Below are 26,829 nucleotides of genomic sequence, written 5' to 3'. Positions count from 1 at the left end.
TCCTGAGTCTGCGCCGAAGCCGCGGCGCATGCGCACTATAAACTGGCTGGCTAGTGGCGTTGCTGCTAGAGATGCTGCGGCTGACCCGGCTCCTGCCCTGGTGGTGGCCACCTCCTGCGGCGGCGTTCCCTGTGAAGAACCTGGGCCTCAGGAAGGTGGCTTCCGGCGTCTCTTCCCCGGGCAGCGCCTCGCCCAGAGCCCTAAACATCTTCGATCGGGATTTGAAGAGGAAACAGAAGAACTGGGCGGCCCGGCAGCCCGAGCCGATGAAGTTTGACTACCTGAAGGAGGAGGTGAGGCCGCCGTTCGGCGGGGAGGGCAGCGGGAGCTGCGGCCAGGCCCAGACCGCCCTCACGTCGCCGTGTGACCTTGTGCAGCCTCCCTGCCTGGGTGGGCCTCGCTGGAGTCACGCAGGGGCCGGGCGCCGGTATTTCTTTGGGCTGTTCATTGATTCCCTCCCTCGGCAGATTTTGCTTGAGTTACAGGTATTATCAGGGCAAAGTTAGACCGCTGCCCTCGTGAGATTTAATTATTGTGGGAGACGAGACAGACTGTGAACAAAAAACGTGATTTCGGCTAAAGAAGTAAGGCGAGGGGTTAAAGTAAAGTGGTAAAGTGACTGCGGTGGAGGGAAGGCCAATCAGACAGACGGCATGATGAGGAATTAGCCAAGCTGACATCTGGGGGGAAAAGCCTTGAGCAAAGGAAAAAATAAGCCCAGAGGCCAAAGGGACCTTGTTGAGGCCTCCAGTGAAGAAGAGAGTGGGAGAGAAAGCCAGGGAGGGCCAAGGTTATTAGGGCCTTAATGGATAAGGGCTTTGGATTTTCTTATTTCTCTGAGCTATCCATTCCATATGGTAATTTCTGACCACATATAGCTATTGAGCACTTGAAATGCCCCTTTGAGATGTGCAGTGATTGTAAAAGACACTGAATGTCAGTGACTTCATATGAAAAAAGGATGTAAAGTATTTCATTAATATCTTTTTATATTGATTACATGTTGAAATTATATTTTTGATACATTGGGTTAAAATATGTTGAAATTAATTTCTTTACTCTTTTTTAAATGGCTGCTAGAAGAATTTTTAAATTGCATGTGTGGCTCTCATTGTTTTTCTATTGGCCAACATGACTAGAGGAACATGAGGCTATTGGATTGTTTCAAGCATTGCAGTGGTAGGATCTGGCTCATGTTTTAGGAAGATTCATTAAGGTAAATTAAGATCTCTAGTTTGACTGTGCCGGTGTGAGAGACCTCTTCTCTGCCCAGGTAGACTAGGGACTTGAGGGGGTTTCTATGCTCTGGACAGGAAGCACCGAGCTCAGGCCTAAGTAAATGTTTCTTTAGGGATGGACCAAAACTGGTCAACTATAATGAGCTCTTTCAAGCCAATGCAGCATTTATTGAGCTCCTCCTTTAGGCAGAGCTCTGTGCAAGTCCTGGCCTGATCGGATGATTGACTCTCTGTTCTCAGGGTTCACGATGGCATGTACTTAGAAAATATGAATTCCTAGCCACTCTTCTCCAACAAAAGCACCTGGATTAAATCTTGACTGAGGCCTCACTAATGTGCAGGACTAGAGTAAATGAGATAAAGTCTATGAGAGTTTTTAAAAATAACCTAAAGTATTCATGTTAGGAATGATGTACAAAGTGGACTCCCCTGGGAAAAGATTTCTGCTGTACCTCCTCCCTTGCCCTTCTTCCTCTGCAAAAGAAAACACACCTATGTTCTGAACTTGCAAGTCCTAATAGAAACTGGGATATTTGTAAGGGAATGAGTGAAACGTTGGGGTATTAGGCTCCCACATCTTTATTCCTATCAGAAGAAGGTAGCCCAGCAAAGGGAGGCACCTGCCTTATGACCTCTTTTCAGTTGGGGTGGGTTTCAGGAAGAGATTTCTTCGGATTTGACTGACTTCTCATTTGCAGATGTTGCTCAGAAAAGTTGTTTACTCATTTAGGAATTCCACGAAATGTGTTAGTAGTTATCAAATAAAAGAATTTTTATTAAGTGTTCATTTATACATTGATCTGTAATAATCCCCTACTAATTTTTCACTTTCATATACCTCAAGCTAATATCTGAACAAAAATATGCTTGTTATGTTCCTGTTGCTTTCAGTCCGTACGACCTTATAGCGCGTGAAATAAAAAATAGTATTTAGTCCTACTTTTCTTAAATTGACTTACGAACTAATTGTTCTCAGTATGTTTCCTTGGATATTTTAATTTATGATGTTCCTATTCAGAATTTGAAAAGAAAGTTGGTGGGGCCAAATTAAAAAAAAAGGATAAAGGGAAGTACTTAATCTGTTGAAACATAAGTAACCAATGGATTGCTGAATACTGGAAAAAGTGTTTTCTCTGTTGAACCAACTCATCTTTAACTTTTGTACATCACTGCCTCTTATAATCTGTCAGGTTGGAAGTCGGATCGCCGACCGTGTATATGATGTAGCCAGGTAAGTGATGATAGTCGTAATAAAACACAATTAATTTTTGGCTGGCGACTGGAAATTAAGTGCTGAGGGCTTGATATCTGGAATGGCAGAATCTAGAAGAGTTTATTACTAAGATTAGTGTTTTTAATCACTCTTAGGTTTCTCCTTTTTTATGTCTGGGAGAGCAGATCTTCTCTTCATTGTTGCCTAAAAAAAGAATGAATGGAAGCACAACTCAGCTTCTCTCCAAGCCTGAATGACTGTTCCACTTGATTTGGCCAAAAGCAAATAGTGGATAGATTTCTCCAAAAATAGGTATAAAGAATTGAGCTGTGAATTTTAAGATTTACTAAGCCTAGCTTTAAAAGTTTAAAATTAATAACAGAATTTGTTAACCATCTAAGTGAAAGAGAGAGTCTGCCTATATTTGTCCCACAATCAGGTTATATGACTGGCTATTTTATCTAATGTATCATTAATAGCAATAAGGGTTCTGTGACAATTGTATAGAGGTAGATTTGAGAAAAGAATACTTTCATCAAGTATTATTAAATCCTGGATGAATTCCTTGCTGTATATTAGGCATAACAAAAGCTTGACAGGTTCGAGCTACAGTCAGGTGGCAGGAACCAGTTAAATAATGGCTTTGCCATATAATTGCTCTGTAATGTTAGCAAATCGCTTTTTGTGCTCTTTTGTGTGAAAGACATCCATGAAATTGGACCAGTATGGGATGAATTTATTACATTTGTCTTAAAAAAAGAATTTTGTATAATTAAAAATTCTTTAATTATATTTTAGGTATGTGCTGGCTACTTAAAAGAGTTTTGGGGTGAATTAATTTCATAAAGTTAAAAAAATGCTTCATTGTTGCAAATAATCACCCTCATTTCATCTGTTTTATTAGTTTTGTTATTTTAAAAATATGTAAAATAGCTAATTATCTACACTGTAGTCATTCATTTGCTTAGATTTTAGGCCATTTGTGATTTAATAAATGAAATACCAAATTTTTTAAGTCAGTTTGGATTTTACAACCTTTTTATATCATAGTACTGAGCAAAACACAGGTCTTTGGAGAGACCTGTGAATTTGACTAAAAGCATGCCTTAAAATAACAGTAACTCTTTGGAATTAAATTATTAAAAATACCAGTCTAAAGTGTCCTTACACTAGTGTTCTATCATTAGAAAGAGTAATTTATATTGTTGACACTGATCTAATGTTGATTTTTAAAAACTAACCCAACAGATTATTAAATGTCTTATTTGTGGTATCTGAGGCTCACTTAATACTGTTAGAATCAGTGATAATAGTAACTCCTAACTATTGTTGAGCATTTGTTCTATGCTAAATACTTTAAATGCATATCGTAAAATTATTATACCAGCCCTAAGGAAGATAGTAACTTTCCCATTTTACAGATAGGGAAACAGATCAAGCAAGATTCAAGCACTTGTCTATGGTCACAGAGCTAATAAGTTTCAGGCCCAGAATTCTATCTCATGTCTTTGTGATTGCAGAGCCGGGTGCTTCACCCTGCCACAATACCTGTGTTCACAATCAAAATAGAGGGCATAAGGTACATTAGTGGTTCTCTTACCAGTGGTTCTCCAACAGATATTTAACAGGCATTGAAAAGGGACTCTTAGTTCAAATAGGAAAAATGTTCTTAATGGATACAATTAAAATTTTTTTGCTACAGATTTTTTCTTAAACCTGCAGTTAGATGTGTGTATGATTTAGTATGACATGATATATTTAGAGGCGACAGCATAGCATAGGGGATAATAGTTCTGGTTCAGGATTCAAGCTGACTGAATTCAGGTTCTGACTGCTGCTTACTAGTTGATTGACTTACTTAACTCTGAATGCTTAGCACACTGCTTTGAAGCTGGTAAGATTTCAGTAAAAGATTGTTATTATTGATGTTTTCTTTGGTTTTTAGTTTATCATGTTATATTTCATGGTATTTCATATGATGATTTCTAAGTCATCTGCTGCCTCAACAAATTTGAGAAACAGGGATGAGTAGTAAGTTTCTGATGAGTATGCCAAATAGTTTCATGTTAATTTACATTAACTTCTTTTCATACTTTATCTAAGTATGTTGTCAAATTAAAATAACCCCACTGAATCTGTTCTTCAAATCCACATCATGAAGCAACTTTATGAGGTCTTGTGAATGGTTAGGCCAGATAGGCTTGCTCTGTCCAATGTGTCCTCTGATAAATGTACCTTATAAGGTGAGGCCACAAAGGCAGATGATATAAATTTTTTGAAAGTTGTGATTCCTAAAATGTTTTTACTTAAGAAAAGTTAGTTTTTAATAATTGTTCTATGGACTGTATTGTATGGACAAAGCATTACTTATATGTCTATTTTTCAGAGATTTCCCCCTTGCTTTGGATGTTGGTTGTGGAAGAGGTTACATAGCACAACATTTGAATAAGGTAAATTTACTTGATGACTTAATTTACTTTAAGAAATAAAATTGGCTGATTTTAAGGAAAGGCTTTTCTAATCAGTTCAATTTGTATCATATTTCAATTTTATCAGAATTGCTAATTTGTTTTTTTTAAGTGAAAGAACCAATGGTTGTTTTGTGTCTGCTCTTAAGTATTTTTTTCTTAAATGATTTTTTCTTTCCTTTGAATCCATTTTATATAGTGTTCCTACTGATAGTTTCTTTAAGTCTGTGTAAGATACATTGCCCTTTATTCCCACTTCATTCAAACATTTTTGGTAATTCACAATAAAAATCACAGTGACATTCATTTAGAAAATATGATTAAGCTAATTTTTTAGCTATTAAAAATACTCATATCATCAGTTGATTAGAAACCTTTCTGTGTAATTTAATATAAATAGTCTTTATTAATGCTTATGCCATTTTATTTTTCATTTTGTCATTCAGACCAAAAAAATTATTTATTGTTTTAGCCTCTCTATATAGGACACTGTGCTGGACACAATTAAAGTGGGATTTCTAAATAAAGTCTACTTAGAAAAACATGCACTTGGGCCAGGGCAGTAGGAGGGGCATATGTGAGCCTCCCAAAACACTGTTATTGATCATAGTAAATGCTGTGGAAATGGTGCAGTCATTAAACTGCACAGGAGTCAAGGGAAAGGAAAATCAGCAGAGTTCATTTGATCAGAGGCTTCTGAAAGAGCACAAAATCTGCCCTGGGAGTGAAAGAATCTGAATTTCATGGCAGGAGGTAAGCCGAGGTAGAAAGCTGTAGGGTATGATACAATGATGTTTAAGGAAGATTATTTTGGGGATGGTATGCAGGAAAGATTGAAGAAGGTAGAGGATAGAGAAACAGACCACTTAGAAAGCTGGGTTAACGGCAGGTGCAGGCATCTCTCCCTGTGGAGGCAGCAGAATGTAAAGGAAGGGGTGGATGCGGAGACCAGGAGAACTCACAGAACTGATGGAATAGGGAAGCTGTCTGGGGCAAGAATATAGAAAGGAACATTTCATAATTGTGTTTGGGGTGGGAGAAAGAGGAGCCAACAAAGATGCCAGGAAGAGTAAGATGGAAAGTGTCTTAATAAGGTATTTGATTATAAGAAGCAGAAGTACACTGAAGTTAGTTTAAATACTAGGACATTTATTAGAGACTCTTATGTCACACAAGGATCTGGAAGTACATCCAGGCCTTACAGGGATGGGAACTTTGAAGCATCAGAACGAAGGCCCTCCTGTTCACGTGCTCTTTGGGATTACGTAGATCTGCACACTGCCTTCTTTCTTTGTTTTTTCCCCTGCAGACTGTCCCTGGTGTTCATCAGTGTGAGCGCCCAGTGTGAGAACCCAACACCCATTGTGCACTGAAGCTGGCTCCTACCAGCTCACGGCTCACAAGTGCTGGTTGTTAGCATCCCTTCCCAATTCTGTGTTCAGTGACGTCATTTATCAATAGCTTAAAATCAGCCACGGTGGGAGTTTTACACTATGGAAGTTGGCAGATGCTACAGAGCAGTCCCCCACCAAAAACCAGTTATTAAACACTTGCCAGCACACCTCTGCCTGCAGCCCGAAGTCTACATGCTTCTCCAGCTCTGGGAACTGCTGTCCTTTCTCCAAGTCTTTTAGTTGAAATTTTCAAGTGAGAGACAGGGATAGATAGTATGACTCACCTAACTTCACCCCTCGCCCTGGTGTGCTGGAGCCGGCTCATGAGAGTCTGCTGTGCACATCTCTTCCCAATTCTGCTGTAAACAGCAGCATGTTGATAGTGTGGAATCCACCATAGTTGTAGTTCACTGTGGGAAGAGGCAAACACTATGGCTCAGGGCATCTTCCTTCCTCCCTTACTTCCTTGCTTCCTTCCTCCCTCCCTCCCTTCCTTCCTTCCTTCCTTCCTTCCTTCCTTCCTCCCTCCCTCCCTCCCTCCCTTCCTTCCTTCCTTCCTTCCTTCCTTTCTTCCTTTGTTCCTTCCTTTCTGTCTATAGTTAAACATTTACCTGTATACCAGTTGCCCTCAGGTCATCAGCAGTGGCCAAATAATGCTAGGGTTTTGTGGTAGGGTAACCTTTCCAAGTTGCGGGCAGGGACATTCTTTATGAAGGGGGTGTAGGTGAAGTGGAGAGGATTGGCGTCTCTAATGAAGATGGGAAACCAGAGTAGAAAGTATTGACGAAATTTCTAGGAGACCATCAATAGTGCTGAGCTTCAAAGAGGCCAAGTGAAGTAGGACTCAGAGAAGACAGACTATTGTAAGTAGTGATTAGGTTACAAGTATTCTTTATAGTGTTAGAAAGTGGAGGTGGATCACTGGGAATTGAGGGGAAAGATGGTGAGAAGTAGAGTTGTGGATTACAAATAACACGAAGTGAAATTAGCTTGTTTTCCTGATTATATATATATATATATCACACAGAAGAAAGAATTAAATAATACAGGAAATATAAAGAGGAGATTTTCAATATTGGAAGGCTGATGCCAATTGTAAGGTGAGGGAAAGAGACCCAGAAGATGGAGATTGGTAGAGATGGTGATGGAGGAGGCAGGATCCTGGAGAAAAGAGAGGACAGTGGAAAGTGGTAATCTGGGAAAGGGGTACCATGGTACCCTTTCCTTTTGGAAGGAAGAGAGAGGGAAAATGAAACCACTTAGGCCCTCCCAGGCATCTGTGTTTGTTAAGTCTTTACTCTTTGTAAGCTCTTTGAATGAGCATTTAAACGGTAGGAAAACCAGATCTTCTGTGGTACAAGAGCGGGGACCAGCTCTTGGCATATTACGCCATGGAAAAGTTAACACATAAGCTTTAACCCAGTAGAATAAATTCAGGATGTTGATTATTTACACCTGTGTTTTCTGTTTTATTAAATACATTACATGTATGGTCAGCTGTATATATTTAATTCTATGTAATTTAATATGTGTTATTAAAGGTATTTGTGTACCATACTGACTGTATGCAGAAAAATACCGTTACAAAGCTGAATATTAATCTGTAATTAACACTTTTTCCTTTAGCAACAGTTGTTTTATGTATTACTGGGCTTTTTGTGTGTTTGTTTTATATCATCTGATGATCTTTATTCCATTGTAGGAAACTGTTGGAAAGTTTTTCCAAACAGACATTGCAGAAAATGCTTTGGTAGGTAGCTTTTTATTGCTATTGGTTTCTGATCTCTTGGTTTGGATTTTAGTTCTTTACTTCTTTATTTTTATTTCCTTCAAAATGAAATTAGCTTGTTTTCATGATTAAGCTAATTTTATATGTATAACACACACAATGAAGAATTAAACAATACAGGAAATATAAAAGGAAAGGAAAAATCACCCCTAGTCCCAGTGCTCAGAGGCAACCACTGGTGACATTTTGTTCTCCACCTTTGTAGACATATAACTATCTCCCCAACACGGTTTTATACAAACAATGTATGCTAACATGTTGTATTTGTCACAGAATACCATTCTTTTATATCAGTGAATGGTGTATTCACACATATACTTATATATATATGGCTATATAGTATTCCAGTGTGTGAATATTTCATCATTTACTTAGCTACATTTCTCTTAAAACACAGTTAGATTTCTAGCTTCTCAATAACTGATACTGTGATGAACATCCTTATATAAAGCAATTTTGTGTGTTTGATTTATTTTCTCCCTGGGAATAAATTCCTAATAGTAGAATATATGGATTCATTGATTTTCATCTTTGAATTCTTAACATACATCTCCAGACTGCCCTTAGAAAGACTGAGCAGCAATATGAAATGAAAGCACTCTTTTATTCTTTTTGGCAACACTGGGCCAGTTATTTTGTCTTTATCAACCTAATGGGCAGAAAGTAGAATTTCATTGTTTTTATTTGTATTTCTTTTTTGTTTTTAACAGTTTTTACTGAGTTATAGTCATTTTATAATGTGTCAAATTCCAGTGTAGAGCACAGTTTTTCAGTTATACATGAGTGTATTTCTTTGACTACTAGAGCAACCAAATAGCTGTTGCTATCTTTTGGCTATTGATATTTGGTTATTGGTATTTTTAAATTTGTGAATTTTGTAAGTAATTTTGTGATGTTTCTGTACCCTGGCCCTTTATCTACGTTAACATTGTTGTATTCTTATTCTAGGTGGTTTGTAAGAACTTGTTTTGTTAGGGATTTTAATTTTTCTACATCTGTTTTGTAAATATTTCCCCAAATGTGTTGTTTACATTGTTTATTGCTTTTTAGAAGTTTTGGTTATTTTACCAAGTATAACAGTCTTTCCCTTTATAGTTTCTGGTTTTTGAGTCATGTTTACTTAGGCATTTTTGTCTAAGAGTATAAAAGTGTTCACCCATATTTTCACCTAGGACTTTTATGGCTTCAGTTATTCCACTGGAACGCCTAGCTTTCTGAGATTTGTTTTAGTGTGAGGTGGTATCCTGTTTGTGCTTTTCCAACCAGCTAACCGTTTTTTCTGGGTGGTCTTAAGTGTCATTTAAGAAATTTTTTTTAGTGCTTTCTCTTTAAATTTTTAATTTTTATTATTTGGAAGGACTAGAAACTGCCAGAAAAATGTAACATTGACTTAAATTTAACTAACAATGGTTATGTTAATAATTAAGATGTTATATGAGTGTTTTTGAACTTTCATTTTTTAACCTTTAGAAAAATATTTTAGAAACGGAAATTCCTACTGTCAGTGTTTTAGCTGATGAAGAATTTCTTCCCTTCAGAGAAAATACATTTGACCTGGTGGTTAGCAGTTTAAGGTTGGTAATCCATTCATACTTTTAAAAAATTTTAAAAATAGATAGCTTATGCTATAAAGTTTTAATCTTATGAGTTAAAGAAAATAGGTGATGGTGTAAATTTCTTTTTTTGGTGTGTGTGTAAATTCTTAATAACTTTTTTTTAAAGTCACTAACCAGTTTTCTTGGTTTGTAAGCTATAAACTTTTCTCTGGTAAAGAATTGCAGAACATATGCTCCCTAGTGGAGATAATATGGTATAGTACCTCAACTTTTTTTTCCCCAACTTTCCTCAATTTGCTAAAGTTCATTTGTGATAGAAGGGTTTTCCTCCCCGATGTAACTTGCTTACATGTTTATGGGGATGGGAATTTGGAAAGGCATACTGACTCCAAAATGTATCTGTTAGAGTGCCCTTATAAACTCATTCTGGCAAATAAGGAAAAGCCAGTATTTCCTTCAACTTTAATTTGGCTATAGTCCTTGGGGTTACTTTAAAAAGTAACCTTTGTGCTTCCTACCATGTCCCTCCACATTTATTACACTAACGTGTATTATAAGTATTCATAGACTAGATTATAATGTACACGGCACTGAGCTTGATGGCTTTGGGGAATACAGAAATGAGGGATCCTGTCCTCAAAGAACTCAGTGTTTAATAGAGAAAATGAATTATTCTCTGTGGTGGCTTATTTCTCCTGTCTTACTATCATAGTTGTATTTTCTTTCAAAGATTCAACATGCTCAGTACAACCCTTTCTTTGGTGGCTGTTTTTAGGGTGACTTGTCATCATGGTTTGCCCAGGCTTTACCAGGGTTAGCCCTGAAGGGCCCGTGTCCCAGGAAACTCCTCAGTCCCTAGCAAACTGGGAGAGTTGGTCACCCTTGCTGTTTTCTTTAGTGAGTTTGTAATTTTTTCCCTTTTTGAGGTGTGCTGAACAAATTTTAAAAAGTTTTCAGATTATATTGTGAAGTGAAAAACATTACAGAGCCTTGGTCTAAGGGAAGGAGCCCTGGGCAGGGAGTCAGAACCCAAGTTTTAACTTCAGTGTATCTGCTTGCTGTTTGCAGGTAACTGCTGTAGTTCTGTCACTTTCAGTGTCCCCATACGTATGATAGAGTTTACAATGTGACCTTAATTTTTAAAGTATCAACTAATTGTTAGAAAGTGTTGTGAAAGATAAATGTGAGCTTAACATAGCAGGGTTTGAAATGGGTCTTCATTGCTGTCCTGGAAGCCAGCAGAAGAGGCTGACTTTACCAGGAGAGTGTGACCAGACTCTGCAGAGACTAATTCTTGTTGGAATTAGCCCATAACACCACGCGCTGGGAGAGGGTAAATTGGATCAAGAGAAAAGGCAGGACGTTTATTTAATTAAGTTGTAAGTATATGGAACTCTGGATTTCTGCATTTTTTTATGATCTTAAAAAATATGGGATGTTATTTATTAGAAAACTCATTGAGTTATTTTTGGTGAATAATACTGTTCGCCTTGGGAAAATTATGTCTGCTGATGAAGTTTTGGTTTGTTTTTGTTTTTTCCTACAAAAGTAAGACTTAGAATCCTATATATCTCTAGCTTAATTGTTTGATTTAGTTGGTGAACTTCCTTGAATATGTTATCAGGTGTTTATTTTTATTACTTCAAATAAGTTTTCAGAACAGCACTGTTTAAATGAGATGCCAGATAGGAATGATTTCTACCTTATTTTTTCCCCAGCTTTGTCAAGATAATATATAACATGCAAGTTTAAGGTGTACCACATGATGGTCACGTACATCTATATATTGCAAAATGATTACTACAGTAAGTTTAGTTAACAATTTTCATCCCTTCACATAATTGTGATTTTTTTTTTTGCGTATGTGTATGGTAATAACATTTAAGATCCACTCTCATAAAAACCTTCAATTATATGATACAGTATTGTTAATTATAGAAACTGTGCTGTGCATTAGATCCCCAGACCTTGTTTATCCTGTAGCTGGGAGTTTGTATCCTTTGACCAACATCTCCCCATCTCCCTCTGCCCCTGGCAGCCACCATTCTACTCTGTTTCTGTGTGTTTGGCTTTTTTAGATTCTGCGTAAAGTGAGAATATACAGTGTTTTTCTTTCTTTGTCTGACTTATTTCACTCAGCATAATGCCCTCCAGGTCCATCCATACTGATCCAAAAGGCAGAATTTCCTTCTTTTTATGGCTGAATAATATTCCTCTGTGTGTGTGTGTGTGTGTGTGTTTGTCCTTGGATTGTTTCCATACCTTGGCTACTGTGAATAATGCTGCTATGAACCTGGGCGTATAGATATTTCTTTGAGATAATTACTTCATTTTCTGCAGACAAATACCCAGGTATGGGATTGCTGGATCACATGGTAGTTCAGTTTTTAATTTTTTTGAAGACCCTTCATAGTGTGTTCTATGGCAACTGTACTAGTGTACATTCCCACCAGAAGTGTACAAGGACTCCCTTTTCTCCTCATCAGCCTTTGTCATCTCCTGTCTTTTTGGTAATAGACATCCTACTAGGTATAAGGTGATATCTCATTGTGGTTTTCCTAATGATTAGTGATGTTGAGCATCTTTTCATGTACCTGTTGGCCATTTGTATGTCTTCTTTGTGAAAATTAACTTTTACTTTATTCAGTGAAGAATAATTGGACAGATAATCATATCAGCACAGTGATACACTGTCATATTTTCTCCTGTGACAGGAGGAAGGTTCCCCCTAAGAATATTTTTTTGTTTTAAAACTTGTATGAAAATAGTCAGTGACTTGATATGCATCTTCAGACTTGAAGATTTATACCTTTTTTTGTGGCTTATCATTATATTAGTGCAGCTTATACTATTGGATTATATGAATTAAGCTAAAACAAGTATATATTTTCTTCTTTTAGTTTGCACTGGGTGAATGACCTTCCTAGGGCACTTGAACAGGTAAGAACCTTAGTGTTGATTCTAATAGCCGGTGTTATTTTATTTATTATTAGCAACTTATAGATGTTTCTTTTTTTATACAAGACTTACAGATGTTTTCTGTTTTACATTTTTGACTATTGGAAATAGAAGCAAATCAAGGATTTAATTATCTTTTGTGGGCTGGATATACTTGGTGCCCTTTGGTGTGCTAAGATACATGGATGACTTCTTGCCCCCTGGGGAAGTCAGGAAATCTAATTATGGTACAGAAGTTTTCATAAATATTTAAAACTTGTGTAAAATAGTATTGCTATAACAAGACATTTTCTGTGTGACTTTCTTTTCTTCCTTAAGTGCCTATAAATTTTTTGTGGGTAGGAACCTATTTGTTCCTATTTGTATCTTCCCCACGCTGTATATTTAGACAGTTGCCAGTAAATGTGTGTTGATTGGTATTTAATTTAATTTTTTAATGTATTTTTATTGAAGTACAGTCAGTTTACAATGCTGTGTCAATTTCTGGTGTACAGCACAATACTGCCGTTACATGGGAACATACATACATTCGTTCTCATATTCTTCACCATAGATTACTACAAGATATTGAATGTGATTCCCTGAAATGGTTTATTTTATTTTACTTTTTAAATGTATTTTTATTGAAGTACAGTAAGTTACAATGTTGTGTCAGTTTCTGGTTGTTGATTGATATTTATCAGCAGACAGGTGAGGGATGGATAAGAAGCATTGTGTTCAGAGAAGGGAAGGAGATCATTGTGGCTTGGAGTGTCTAGGAAAGCTTCAAGAGGAAGGAATTTTTTGAACAGGGCCTCAAAGAGTAGGTCAGATTTGCAGTGGGAATGCATTCCAGGAAGGGTCACGGGAGAGATGGCATAAGAGACTCGGAAGCATAAAGGACAAAGAGGAAGCCTGTTGGAGGATTAGTGTAGTGCTGGGCATAAATGAGGTATATAGGTACCAGAATTAGGAGGATTTGGGTGACAAATTAAGGAATTTGGAGTTTATTCTTTATGCAATTCAGAGCCACTGGAGAATTTTGAAGAGGAAAGTGACATGATTAAAAAGCTGGTAGGCAGGATCATAACTACCGTATCTTAAACATATACTATTTGCCAGTCACTGTGCTCTGTTTCATATGTGTGTTAAATAACTCTGCAAGATAGCTTCATTTTGCTGGTTAGAAAACTAATGCCAGAAATTGGTTAAATTGAAGAGATAGTGTCTCAGTGGTCCAGGTGCGAGGTAAACTAACCCTCAGTAGCAATGGTAGGAGTTAAAAGGAAGAGAGAGATACTTAGGACACTGCAAAATAAGAACGAACAGTTTGGTAGCTGGTTAGAGCTAGAGAGTGAAGACAGGCAGGAGTCAAAGCTTGCCTAAAAGGTTTGACTCTGGAGAGTAATTAGTCAAAGTAGAGGAAAGAAAGGTAATGATCAGATACAGGGAATAGAAAATGGTCATTAACAGAAATATGGCAATTGGGAAGGGGAGTTGGTTTGAGAATAATTGTTGTGTGTGTATTGAATATGCCAGGGGAAGGTGGGGAATGAGTTTGCCAAGAGACAAACATCCATGGCACAGGAAGTAGATGAGTTTAGCATTCACGGATTCTGTCCAGGCTCAAGGTTGGAAAATCAACCTTGTGAAATCCGTGGGAACTGAGAAGCCCTCTGAGGTAGAGAGAAGCTACAGAGAGCTGAGGGCTGAATTTAAGCTACTTGTTATTAGAATTTGGTGGCAAGAGAAGGAAGTACCACTAAAAGAGCAGAAGGAAAAAGAAATGGACAGTTTGCTTATATACTGTTTTGTAATTGTTTCATAATATATTAAATATAAATTCAAGATGAATACTTCAGTTAGAAGAGCCTACTGTGATTTGGGTTCTGATTTACTTCAGAATTCACCCTGTCTTGTAACTCCTCACTGTTGAGAATAGAGTCAAAACTAGTTACAGATTGTAGTTCTAAGAGACATTGAGGAAACATGATTCTGAAATTCATTCTGGCTACTGTTTTGCTTAAGTTATCAATGAAACATTTTTGTGTTAAAGCTGAAAAATAAGTTGTTTATTTCTCCTTAATTCTTTGTGTTACTAGATTAATTAATATGTTAATATTAATATTTAACTAAAGTATTACTAGATTAATGTTGTGAATCATAATGATTTCTCCACAACCGTGCAGACTTGTTCTGCATAACAAGTCACCTCAACTTCATGGTTTAAAACAGCAATTTACTTAGCTCACAACTTTGTGAATTGGAAATTTGGGCTAATCTCAGTTAGGAAGTTCTTCTGGGTCTGACTTGGTTCACCCATGTGTCTAATCTGCTGGTGGATGGTCTTGGAGTTGTCAAGGATGGCTTCAGCTGGGACACCTGGCTAATCTCTGCTCCCCTAACCTCTCATCCTTCACCAGACCAGCTCAGGCTTGTTCATAGGTGGTAGCCAGACAGGGCTCCCAGAGAACAGGTGGAAGCAGCAGGACCATGGCGACCTGGACCTGACACTGACACACTGTCACTTGCTCTGCATTCTTTTGGCCAGAGCAAGTCACAAGGCTAGCCTGGATTCAAGGAGTGGGAGTTAGGCTCCATCTCTTAATGGGGGTTGTTACAAAGTGACATTTCAAAGAGCACAGATACAGGCAGGGTTGTGATACTTGCAATTGACCACACTTTAAAATTTTTTTCTTTCAATATTTTTCTAATTATAAAAGTAAGTTCTGTCTACTATTAGAAAATTTGAAGACATACAATATATTTTATAGATATTAGCACTATCAATGAGTGTTCTGTCTGTACAATGTTATCCTGCAATGCCTTTCTGACAGTTGGTTGCCTAAGTGTTATTTATTAAATTATCGGGTTATTAATTTGACAACATAAGAATGGTTATCACAAAATCGTGATTTAGACACCATATGCTTATTCTTTTAACATTTTTATGTATACAATTTTGAATAGTTTTATTGTCTTATATTTATTGCAGATTCATTATGTTTTAAAACCGGATGGAGTATTTATTGGTGCAATGTTTGGAGGTGACACGCTCTATGAACTCCGGTGTTCCTTACAGTTAGCAGAAACAGAAAGGGAAGGAGGATTTTCTCCACACATCTCTCCTTTCACTGCTGTCAGTGACCTAGGACATCTGCTCGGGAGAGCTGGCTTTACAACACTGACCGTGGTAATTATCAAGAGAATCAAGTAACCTATTAATTACACAGTTCAGAAATAATCTCTCTCTTTTTATCATGATTGACACAAGGTAGGAATGTACAGTTTTTAGTATTTGTTACCTGAAAAAGTAACTCAAAAAAACATACCTCAGCTAATAAGGAGGCTGTTTTCTAAGACGTGCTACTCCATCCGAATTTTTCATTGCAGAGCTAGGTGTAAGGCGGGAGTGCTCCAGATGAAAAGGAAAGGGGAGAGACGGGAGCATCTGCAGCTCTACCTCCAGCACCAGCTCTCTGACTGTGGCGGTGCTGCCTGAGGCAGAAGTGAGAGGATGTGCATCCATGAGGCCTAGGATTAGACCAGGGCTGGAGAAGGCATGTCGGGGGCTGTCCTCCTTCAGAGCTGGAGAGAGGACTGTTAGAGCTGGAGAGAGGACCTTAGGGCGTCAGGGATGCAAAAACAAGGAGTCAGCACGGTACAGCGATGGTGCAGGTCATTGGTGTCTGACACGTACAGTTGGATCCTTGCCTTGCCCCCCTTTACTAGCCAGAGGGGTTTGGGGATTTACTTCACCTCTCTGAGCATTCTTTTTTTTAAAAAAACATGCAAATGTTTCACCTCAAGTGGCTGTTAGGATTAAATAATGAAAAGGATGTGAAGTGCCTGGACCTTCACAATAAATGCTCAGTAAGTACTAGTTCCTGCCTTACTCTCTCCTCCCTCTACTCCTGACACTTTCTAGGCAAGGCTTCCAACAGGAAGTCATCTGGCGAGACAGCGATTTCCCCCTTCCAACTCCCTTCAGCAGCCAGGTTAATCCAAAGGATGTCATATTGCTGTGTTACAAACTGAAATGAAACAAAAGAGAATCTCTGGGAACATGAAGCCACTAAAAAATGGAGGGGAGTAGGGGAGGGAGTGGCATGGAGAGGTGGAGTGCAAATGTTCGGGGAGTGATGTTGAACTAGTGCCAGGTTAGAGAGTGGTATTAGGGGACTCAAAAGTTGCTGCCCATTAAGAAAACGATGAGACTTCGATCCTCGGTCATCAAAAGAAATTAAATTATGTTAACCACATGAGGTTTTCTATGGTTGTAAAATTAGGTTGTGCGTTTTAGAAAGATTTCTTCTAAAAATGTTTAATCTGACATTACTACATTTCAAAACCTACATTTCTGTTAATTGGGAAATCTATTAATTCAGAATACCTTCCATATTCTCCTTAATTGAGCAGAATGACTCAAACATTAATATAATACAAAAATATTGGCATATAATCTTTATAGTTTACAGAGAGTTGCTAATGTAATAATAAATCTGTACAAATTTGTACTGTGCGACATACATTGTCTTTAAAGGGCTATATTAACATTGTATCCTAATTCATTTTTTAAAAATTGCATGTGCAAAACAGCTTTTATATGATCAATTATACAGGTTTATGTTGCATACATTAGATATATTACTTTTGTACTGCAATGGATTTTTATTTTTAAAGTGAAATCAAGTTAAATTAATGTCATATAATTATATTTACATTTATATGACCCTCTTAGTGAATTATTTTTAGAGCTAGTTGGCATTCTGAATGAAGCTCATTTCCTTTTAGAATAGAATAGAATAGAAAACTGCAGATATGGTCCATTTTAATTTGAATAAGACAAGGCTGCTGTGGTACTCTTTTTGACTGAGAAGGAGATGATGCTTTTAGTTGGTTTCATTGAATTGTTTTCAGAGGATATTGTTTAATAGATAGGTGTCAGCTTGGAAGGAATTTTGTTTTCAATCTTAGGATCTCTTTTTAAAAATAGTTTCCTAATATATAAAAGTAACAGAAAGAATGGACTATCTAGAGATGGTCATATTAAAAAGTGCATGATCCTTGCATATGTTTTAAAAAAAAATGAAAAAAAAAACCCATATGTAGAGAGTATAATAGAGCAGGTCTAAAGTGAAAAGAAGTCTCCTTCCCCTGACTTCGGACACCCCACCCCTCTCCACGAGGATGACCTTTGCTAACTGTCTCGTGTTTTCCTTCAGAACAGTTTTTCCTCGTAGACTAGAATGCATTTATATGACTGAAACGTACACCTGCAACAATATGTATACTCCTGCTTTTTTCTACATGTTTCCCTCCCCACCCTGTCAATAACATATCTTGGAGATCTTCCCCTACAAATGTATGTCTACTACAGTCTTTTTTGACAGCTGTGTAGTATTTCATTAAATAGATATAGTTTAATTTCTTTAACCAGTTCTCTGTTAATGGGCATTTAGATTGTTCTGGTTTGTTGTTTGGGTTTTTTTTTTAAAATAACTTTATTGAGATACATTCACATACCATACACTTGTACAGTTCAGTGGTTTTTGGTATATTCACCAAAGAGCTGTGCAATCTTCACCACGGTACATTTTAGAACACTTTCATTACCCTCCCAAAAACCCTGCATCATCTCTTTCTTTAAAATTTTTTAAACTTTATTTATTTATTTTACAATATATTTTTAAATTGAAGTATAATTGATGTACAGTATTATATGTTTACAGGTATACAATGTAGTGATTCACAGTTTTCAAAGGTTATACTCCATTTATAGTTACTATAAAACAGTGGCTATATTGCCCATGTTGTACAATCCATCCTTGTAGCTTATTTTATACCTGATAGTTTGTACCTCTTAATCCTCCACCTCCATCTTGCCCCTCTCCCCCTCCACTGGTAACCATTAGTTCCTTCTCTACATCTGTGTCTTGTTACTAGTTTGTTGTATTTTTTTAGATTCCACATGTAAGTGGTATCTTACCATAGTATTTGGCTTTGTCTGACTTATTTCACTTAGCATAATGCCCTCCAAGTCCAGCCATGCTGTACACCAGAAATTAATACATTTTAAGTCAACTGTACTTCAATTAAAAAGCAAACAAACAACCCATTTACAATATGGGCAGAAGAACTGAACAGACATTTTTCCAAAAGAGGAAATGCAGATGGCCCACATGGACATGAAAAGTTGCTCAACATCACCAATATCAAGGAAATGCAAATCAAAATCACAGTGAGACACCGTCTCACACCTGTCAGAATGGCCATCATCAAAAAGAACACAAATAGCAAATGTTGGCAAGAACGTGGAGAAGAGGGAACCCTTGTACACTGTTGGTGGGAATGCAAATTGGTGCAGCCACCATGGAAAACAATATGGAGGTTTCTCAAAACATTTGATTTTTTTTTTTAATACTTTTTCAAACAGTGTTGCAATGAATTTTCTTTCACATAATCTTGGCACATCTGTCAGGTCAATTTCTAGCAATGGAATTTCTGAGTCAAAGAATCTACGCATTTCAGATTTTGACAGATAGAGTCAAGTTTCTCTCTGTAAGGTAGCATTAATTCATATGCTCCATCAACAGTGTATGTGGACAGATACCAAATGAGACTGCTCATATGTGGAATCTTAAAAAAAAAAAAAGGAAAGAAAAGAAAAAGACAAATGAACATAAATACAAAACAGAAACAGACTCATAGACACAGAATACAAACTTGCAGTTGCCAGGGGGTTGGGAGGGTGGAAAGGGACAGACTGGGAGTTCAAAATTTGTAGATACTGACAGGCATATATAGAATATATAAAGAAAATTATATTGTATAGCACAGGGAAATATATACAAGATCTTGTGGTAGCTCACGGTGAAAAAGAATGTGACAATGAATATATGTATGTTCACGTATAACTGAAAAATTGTGCTCTAACACTGGAAATTGCACAACATTGTAAACTGACTATAACTCAATAAAATAAAATTAAAACAAAAAACTGTGTATGTGAGCTCCTGCTTATGCTTAGATTTTGTATCTCTAAGGTTAAAAAAAGGTAATTGGTTATTTTGTTTTGTGTTTCTTTAGGAATTAGAATGGATGTTTTGATAAGTGTTATTTAGGATTTTGTACTTGATTCTGTGCAATATTATAAGTCCAAAATTGGGATGTATAGTTAACATATTAGATAAAGCTACAGAATACAAAAAGATCTAGATACTTCGAAAGTGGTTAGTGCCAATAAAGTAAAGTTTGAGATACATGCAGCATTTTAATAGCGAACTTGAAAAAAAAAGTAAGTGTCCTGTATTCAGGGCTAGTTTCCTATATAGACAAACTCCTGCATCTTAGTGGTTAACACAAGATTTTTATCACATCACAGCCACGCTGGTTGGGCAGCTCAGCTCCATCTGGCCCTTGTATCCTCTAAGCTCCCTGCAGCAGAGTCGGCCTGGAAGAGGCTCACCAGCTCTTTATTACTTTGCCTCCACCTCACTTTTCTTTGCCAGAAGAAATGTCTGGGGTTGCCAAGTGCCACGGAGTACCTGGATATTTGGGGAGCATCAGTGGTCCCTGCCACTGTCCCAACAGTGAACTCCTGTGTCAAACTTCAGAAAGGGTGGGGCATCATTGCTCAGCAGTTCATTTGAGAAATAAACTGTGTGTGGGCCAGCCGTGTGCTGTCTCCTAAACGAGCCAGCACTGCATCGCTGGGAGTAGAGTGAAAGCATCTTGGGAGATGGCCCTATTTGGCTCAGTTCTAGGTGCCACATTTTGAGAGGAGATTGATATTGGCGGTGTACAGAAAAATGGAGTCACAATGTGTAAGGATCTATAAATTTTGTCTAGAAGCCTAATCCCTCCCCTAAAAAACTGTAGTGTCCTGGAATAGTCTTCAAAGACTTGAAGAAAAGAGTATTCGTCTGCAGAGTACAGAATAGACTTATTCTGTGTTATTCTCAAGGAATAGGAACCAGTTGTTGGAATTTTAAGAAGACTACTCTTAGAATGGCAAACATTTATTCTGTAATTTGAAATCTTCACACATCAAGCATAAGCCAGATGACATCTGTGAAAAATAACAAAGAAGATTCCTGTTTATCATGAGAGATTGGTCTGGGAATCTCTACAGCCTCATTCCAGTCAGGAATTTTTTTGTGTGAATGCCAAGTGAATATTCTTTTTTGTTTTTAAATAGGACACTGATGAAATTCAAGTAAACTATCCTGGAATGTTTGAACTGATGGAAGATTTACAAGGTAAGACACATTAAGGAATTTTTAGACTCCATTTGAGTCATATTTTGAATCCAGAGTCCTACTACATACTTGGTTGTTGTGCCCTTTTTTCCCACTGAAGTTGGCAGAGATGCTCAGTAAAATGCACTAATCTTAACTGTACAGCTGCTTGTATTTCTAACCACTGCCTAAACCACTGACCAGAACACTTCCAGCTCCTAGCAGGTTGCCTCATGCCCCTTCCCAGTTGACAACACCCCCCTCCCCCAAGGGTTTTAATAAATCATACATTTTGAGGAACTGGCCTGATATTTACCTTCAAGAGGCTTTCTCTTATTTTTACTGTAAAGCCTTTTACACAAATCATGTGTTTTAGTCTTTAATGTCTCTTATCCTTAAGAGAATTAAGAGGAATTGTCTAAAGATAACTTGTAAAAGTGGTATTTAACAAAGTTAATAAAAACATTAACTGGTTGATTTTATATTCATTCACTTACCATTTACTGAGCATCTACCATGTGCCAGCCACTGAGCCAGTGTTGGGAATTCTCTGTTCCTGATCTTAGGGAGCTTGAGCTCTAGTAGAGAAAGAGACACACAGACATAGACAGACATATGCTTTTACTGTAAAGTGAGATAATCACTTTTTAAAGTGCAGGGAGAAACACAAGGAAAAATCCCTAAATCTGCTTTAGGGAATCAAGGATGCTTTTGCAGAAGAGGCGGCACCTAAGCTAAAATGAGTTTGTGGGCGCACCTTTTGGGGGATTGGGGCATTGCATTCCCAGCCAAGGGAAAGGCCTGTGTAAAATCATGGAGACTCAAGAGGATACACATTACCTTCATTTACCTAATAAGAAAGTGGACAGTAATTCAGTGCTTCAATGTGTAGAAGGGGAAGATGGTGGGAAACAACGCAGGATGGTCCATCAGAAGCTTTTTGAGACTCTAGTCAGGTGAGGTCTGCAGTCTGGTGGGAGAAATTTGTGCAGAGGATGGACAATCAGTTTGATGTGTGAGAAAGCTCACCCTCCAACATTGTTTATGAGGCATGTCTGTGAGGAAGGTAAGACTAGCTAGTGTGGTTAACCTCTCCTGTTATGCACTCGGAAATTGAGGCACAGAGAGAAGTAACTTGCCCAAGTGATGTATTTATAAGTGATGGAGCCAGGATTGAAGCCCGGTGCAGCTGCCTGACTCAGCCCCTGAGATCTCAGACCCTCTATCCTGAAAAGGTCAGAGGCAGCTGACTTGGGAAGAAGAGTGATCGAGGGATGAATGCAGGAGGGGAGGAGCATGGCAGACTGCAGGTGTGCTCCTGGCAGACTGGAAGAAGGTGTTGCCTTCAAACTGGCCTTTAATATTTTGCACTGTGTTGCACTTTTTTCTTGATTGTTTTGGTGTTTCTCATTTAAGCTGCCATTATTATTAATTCACAGAAAAAAGTCCAGAATGTTGGCCTAATTTTACAAAACAAGATGCATATCAGCTGATGAATGCATGAAAAGTTTTGGAGGCTTTCACAGTAGTTTTAAGGTAAGTTCAGTTATAATTTTTTTAGACAATACTCAGTATTGTTCTTAGTAAACCATAATAAAGTAGTTTTTTTTTTTAATAAGCAGTTGAACTTAACCTTAAAAACACTGTGAGAGTCTTAAACAGTGACCTGTTTCCCAGGTTTTTCTGTTGTCTCAGAGCCCAGAGCTGGTCAGAAGTCCCCAGTGTGTTTCCCAGGTGGTCTCCGGTGAGGGTCCAGCAGGATGCATTGTGAAGTTTCATCTTTCCATTTTGAAGATGATAAAACTGAGTTTAAAAGAGCTTAAATGACTTGGCCCCAGGTTATGTGAGCGCCAGAACTGGAATTATGACCCCAAAGTCCAGCCTCTGCGCCGCCCCACGCTGTTTCCCCAAGAAGTCCCACGTGGCCACGCGCTTCCCTTGCGAGGGAAGGGCGGGCTTCCCGAGCAGCCGAGTTACCAGCTGCTGTACGGTTGTGCTCTTGAATTTCTCTATCAGAAAGAGCATTTTGCCTAATCTTAATTAATATACCCCAATTCTCATTATTTAGAAGACATTTTAGAATTTCTAGTGTATTAAGTATTTACATTAAAAAAATTAAGCCTGTTTCCATGGTGTCACCTGTGTAAGTGTGTTGTGTAAGCCAGTCACGGTGACGGGAAGTTGAGCAGAGTGAAAACGCCCCCTCCAGCAGTAAGCCCTTCCTACGAGTCCCCGTTCGTCTCTGCCTCCTGATGCAGCTGATACGCACTGTGTGGGAGAATGAGTTTAAGTTAGATCATGTGATGGGTCTAAAGTGTTTGCATTGGGAGCCTTTAGACATCATCTGGTCTGGCCACCTTGAGGACCCAGGGCGATTGATCCCAGGTCATCTAGCTGCTGCATGGCACCCCTACCTTCATAATGATTCCTTCATGATGATTCACCTACTAGTTTGTGTGTCTTTTGTTCTTCATGAATCGGGGCTGTTTCACTCATAGCATGTGGGCCATTGCTGCCAGTACCAGAGACTCATTATTTTAGGGAATGATAGGAACCTTCTGGGATGGGAGAGAAGAAGAAGACTTACTTATCACAGCTAATTTGTTGATTGTTTTAAACTTGATTAAAAACTTGGGAGATTATTATTTTTAAACCACTAAAGAACACTGACATTGGGAAGTCTGTTGGTGTGTTTTGTGAAAGTAGAAAAACAAAACTAAGGAACTGATTTTTGATCATGTCATATATAGAGAATAACTGTAAAGGATTTTTACTTTCGGACTTGTTTGAATTTTCCAAACTAGCCTAAAATGTGGCCTTTCAAAGTAATTTCATTTGACTATGCATTTAAAAACATCAAATATACAACACTAATTTTTAGTGAACAACAGAGTAGCTTAATCCTAGCTTTTAGCTATCACTTGAAGTAACTAAATTAAAAATAAATTTTAAAACATTAAGAAAAGTGCCCCTGAAGAGAATGCACACAATTGTTTGCTAATCTGGATCAGTAAAATGTAAAATCTGAAAACACATTGGAGTTTTGGTACTATCTAGTGAGTCTCAGAACCCTCTTCCGAGTTACACGCTCACACTTAAATTTATAGCTTAGAAGGAGGGAGGCATTGTACCAATGTCCTGTCCTCCTCTGAAGAGCAGCTAAAAGTGGCTTAATATGTGGCATCGTTAGAAAGGCACTTGCCAACTGCTGATGGCTCGCCTGAAGGGCAGTCACCTTGCTTTGCCCACCTGGCTTGTAGACTCCTGCTGTCAAGTAAAGCGTGCTTCTGGGCCTTGCCTCCTGAAATCTGACTTTTTCACTTGTCTAATATCCAGAAGCTTCAAGCAGTTTTTGCCTTAGAGTCACGAGCTATGATCTGAGAGCAAAACGAGATTATCTGGGTTATTTTACATGACTCTTGGAGAATGGGGGCGAGTATACTATTGGATGAAATAAGATTAAATCTGTGGTATTGAGCTGCTCAGGGTGTTGGCTGTATTATCTCAAACTGCCTCTAGTGTAATTTCTAGGTATGGGTGAGAGTAACTGTGCCTGGAACAGAAAAGCCCTCCTGCACCGGGACACGATGCTGGCGGCGGCGGCCGTGTATGGAGGTGAGGGAGCTGAGCATCGTTGCCGCCCAGGCCCCACTGGTGAACTTGTGCCCTGTCATCTCTGTCCCCTAAAACTGCATTTCCCTTTCCTGTTAATGCCCCATCGGATTTCTTGTCTTTCCTTTCACAACACAGATCCTGTGGCTACATATTCCCAACGGCCCTTACTGTTTCTTTACTGTCAGCTTCTCGGTGTTGGGGGTTTTGCACACGAGGCTTTCTCAGAATCCCATAAGTATTCCAGTATTCATTTCTCTTTGGAGGACATGACATTTATGGAGCAGATTTTTTTCCTACTTGCATTTTTTCAGACTTTAACCCCTCTTTGTATTTATAGAAATGTACAGAAATGAGGATGGTTCCGTGCCTGCCACATATCAGATCTACTACATGATAGGATGGAAATACCATGATTCACAGGTAATATGATTAAGACAGGCCACTTTCCTTAGTGAGGTCGTGTTTCCATTTGCTTTCTGTTGTTTATTTACTTAGAGTGAGGGTTTTTTTTTTAATATGATGAATTCAGGGGTTTAATTAGGCCTGTATATTTATCTGTTTCTAATATCTTTAATCTTTATCATTATTTTCAGGCAAGACCAGCTGAAAGAGGTTCGGCAACCGTATCATTTGGAGAGCTGGGAAAAATAAATGACCTTATGTCACAGGGGAAAAAATCACAATAAATGCTTTATTTAATGTTAATGTAGTCCAGACTTTTCATCAATGACGGGTAACTTTTACATCTAAAATTACTGCATTTTGAAGCAAGAAGTAATAATATATAAGCTATTTACTATCAGATTTTTCTAATAATGAGAATAACCTAATACTACATCTGTATTTAGTAATCACTACAGTTTCACATGGTTTCTGTTTTCATGTGGAGGCTGCTGTCTAGTAATTTGAGTGCCTTATTTGCAAAGTCAGCCCAAAAGCAGAAAGATATTTCTCTGAAAAAGCCACAGATGTATTCACATATAAACACCTGACTTGATCGGAAAACATTGCTCATGCTGACATTTTGTGACACTTTCTCCTTCTAATCTTTTGTTATTTCTGTGAGAGGGCCTTAGCCACGGAGAAGAGGGGAGGAACAAGCCAGTAGATTCTTTAGTGTTTGGCTCATTTAGAGTAAAAACGTAGACTTTTATAATAGCTACTCTAAGGTACTTAAGGCAGAATTATCAGTGACACTGTCTTTGCCATAAAGAGGAACAGAGGTCTGTGCACCCCTTTAGAGCCATTATGTCGTTTTGTACTTTGGAAGAGTGTTTACCTTTACTGAATCCTGCCTCATCTTATTTTCTAAGCCATCAGAATTCTAATCTTATTTCTTTTTACCTTCGTGATCTGGGAGAGATCCCCATTATTTTACACCCTACCTTAGGTAAGAGGAGAACGTTGTAAAGAATTACAGAGGCAAAAATCACCTGTAAAGTACTTGCAAAGTGATGAAAAGTGCTGTTTGTGTTTGTTTGACTTTCCTTTGTCATGTCAGGCACTTACTCCACCTCTCCTGTCCCATTGTCATGATCAGAGTGATTTGGAAGCAGTCACCTCAGAGCTGGTGGAAGAAGTGTTGATGGGGAGGCAGGGAGGAAGCCAGGAAGCAGATAAAAGTGAGCGTGAGTGTGTTTTCACCAGTCAGTGCCCAGCCATCTGCTGTCCTTTCCCCTAACGGGGCATGAGGTCAGTTATTGTAAGATCTGCTTCTCTCTCTGTCTCTCCCACCTGTCCTCCCTCCCTCTCCCACATGAGCACCAAGCTCTCCTGGAGTTGGGGCTGTTTCTTACTCAGACCATAGTACAGTGCTTTGCACAGAGTAGATACTCAGCTATATTTTGAATTGAATAAAATTATGTGGCAAACATACCCTTTCAGAGTCTAAGTTACAGTTAAAAACCAAAGTTTTATAACTATAGTGAGGTATCACCTCACTCCAGTCAGAATGGCCATCATTCAAAAGGCTACAAATAATAAATGCTGGAAAGGGTGTGGAGAAAGGGGAACCTGCACTATTGGTGGGAATGTATTTTGGTGCAGCCACTATGGAAAACAGTATGGAGATTAAAAAAAAAAAACAACTAAAAATAGAGTTATTATATGATCCATCAATCCCCCTCCTGGGCATCTATCTAGAGAAAACTGTAATTTGAAAAGACACCTGCACCCCAGTGCTCATAGCAGCACTATATACAACAGCCAAGCCATGGAAGCCACTTAAATGTCCATTGACAGATGACTGGATAAAGAAGTTGTGGTATATTTGTATAATGGAATATTACTTAGCCATACATAAAAAAGAATGAAATAATGCCATTTGCAGCAACATGGATGAACCTAGAGATAATCATACTAAGTGAAGTAAGTCAGAAG

The 26,829-nt window shown here is 38.1% G+C and overlaps 1 protein-coding gene across 3 annotated transcripts; it reads left to right on the top strand.

Moving 5' to 3' along the window:
• Window positions 1-16: 16 nt before the first annotated feature.
• Window positions 17-25,155, top strand: LOC141574111 (arginine-hydroxylase NDUFAF5, mitochondrial). 3 transcript variants are annotated; one of them, XR_012500811.1, is made up of 11 exons: window positions 17-293; window positions 2,429-2,469; window positions 4,838-4,901; window positions 8,016-8,063; window positions 9,573-9,676; window positions 12,559-12,598; window positions 15,591-15,788; window positions 20,796-20,856; window positions 22,275-22,371; window positions 24,367-24,450; window positions 24,788-24,840. XR_012500811.1 is itself a non-coding variant. In XM_074347888.1 (11 exons), exons 1-11 carry the CDS (start codon window positions 72-74, stop codon window positions 25,134-25,136), a joined length of 1,038 nt encoding a protein of 345 aa, XP_074203989.1. In that variant the 5' UTR covers window positions 17-71; the 3' UTR covers window positions 25,137-25,155. The 3 variants fall into 3 exon arrangements, 2 of the variants coding, with proteins under 2 accessions (XP_074203989.1, XP_074203990.1); XM_074347888.1 differs by lacking the exon at window positions 22,275-22,371 and adding an exon at window positions 25,044-25,155 and having other exon boundaries at window positions 24,788-24,870; XM_074347889.1 differs by lacking the exon at window positions 24,788-24,840 and having other exon boundaries at window positions 24,367-24,469.
• The last annotated feature ends 1,674 nt before the right edge of the window (window positions 25,156-26,829 follow it).

Source organism: Camelus bactrianus, chromosome 19 (assembly GCF_048773025.1).
Source record: "Camelus bactrianus isolate YW-2024 breed Bactrian camel chromosome 19, ASM4877302v1, whole genome shotgun sequence".
Lineage (NCBI taxonomy): Eukaryota > Metazoa > Chordata > Mammalia > Artiodactyla > Camelidae > Camelus > Camelus bactrianus.
This window is presented reverse-complemented; position numbering and strand designations above follow the sequence as displayed.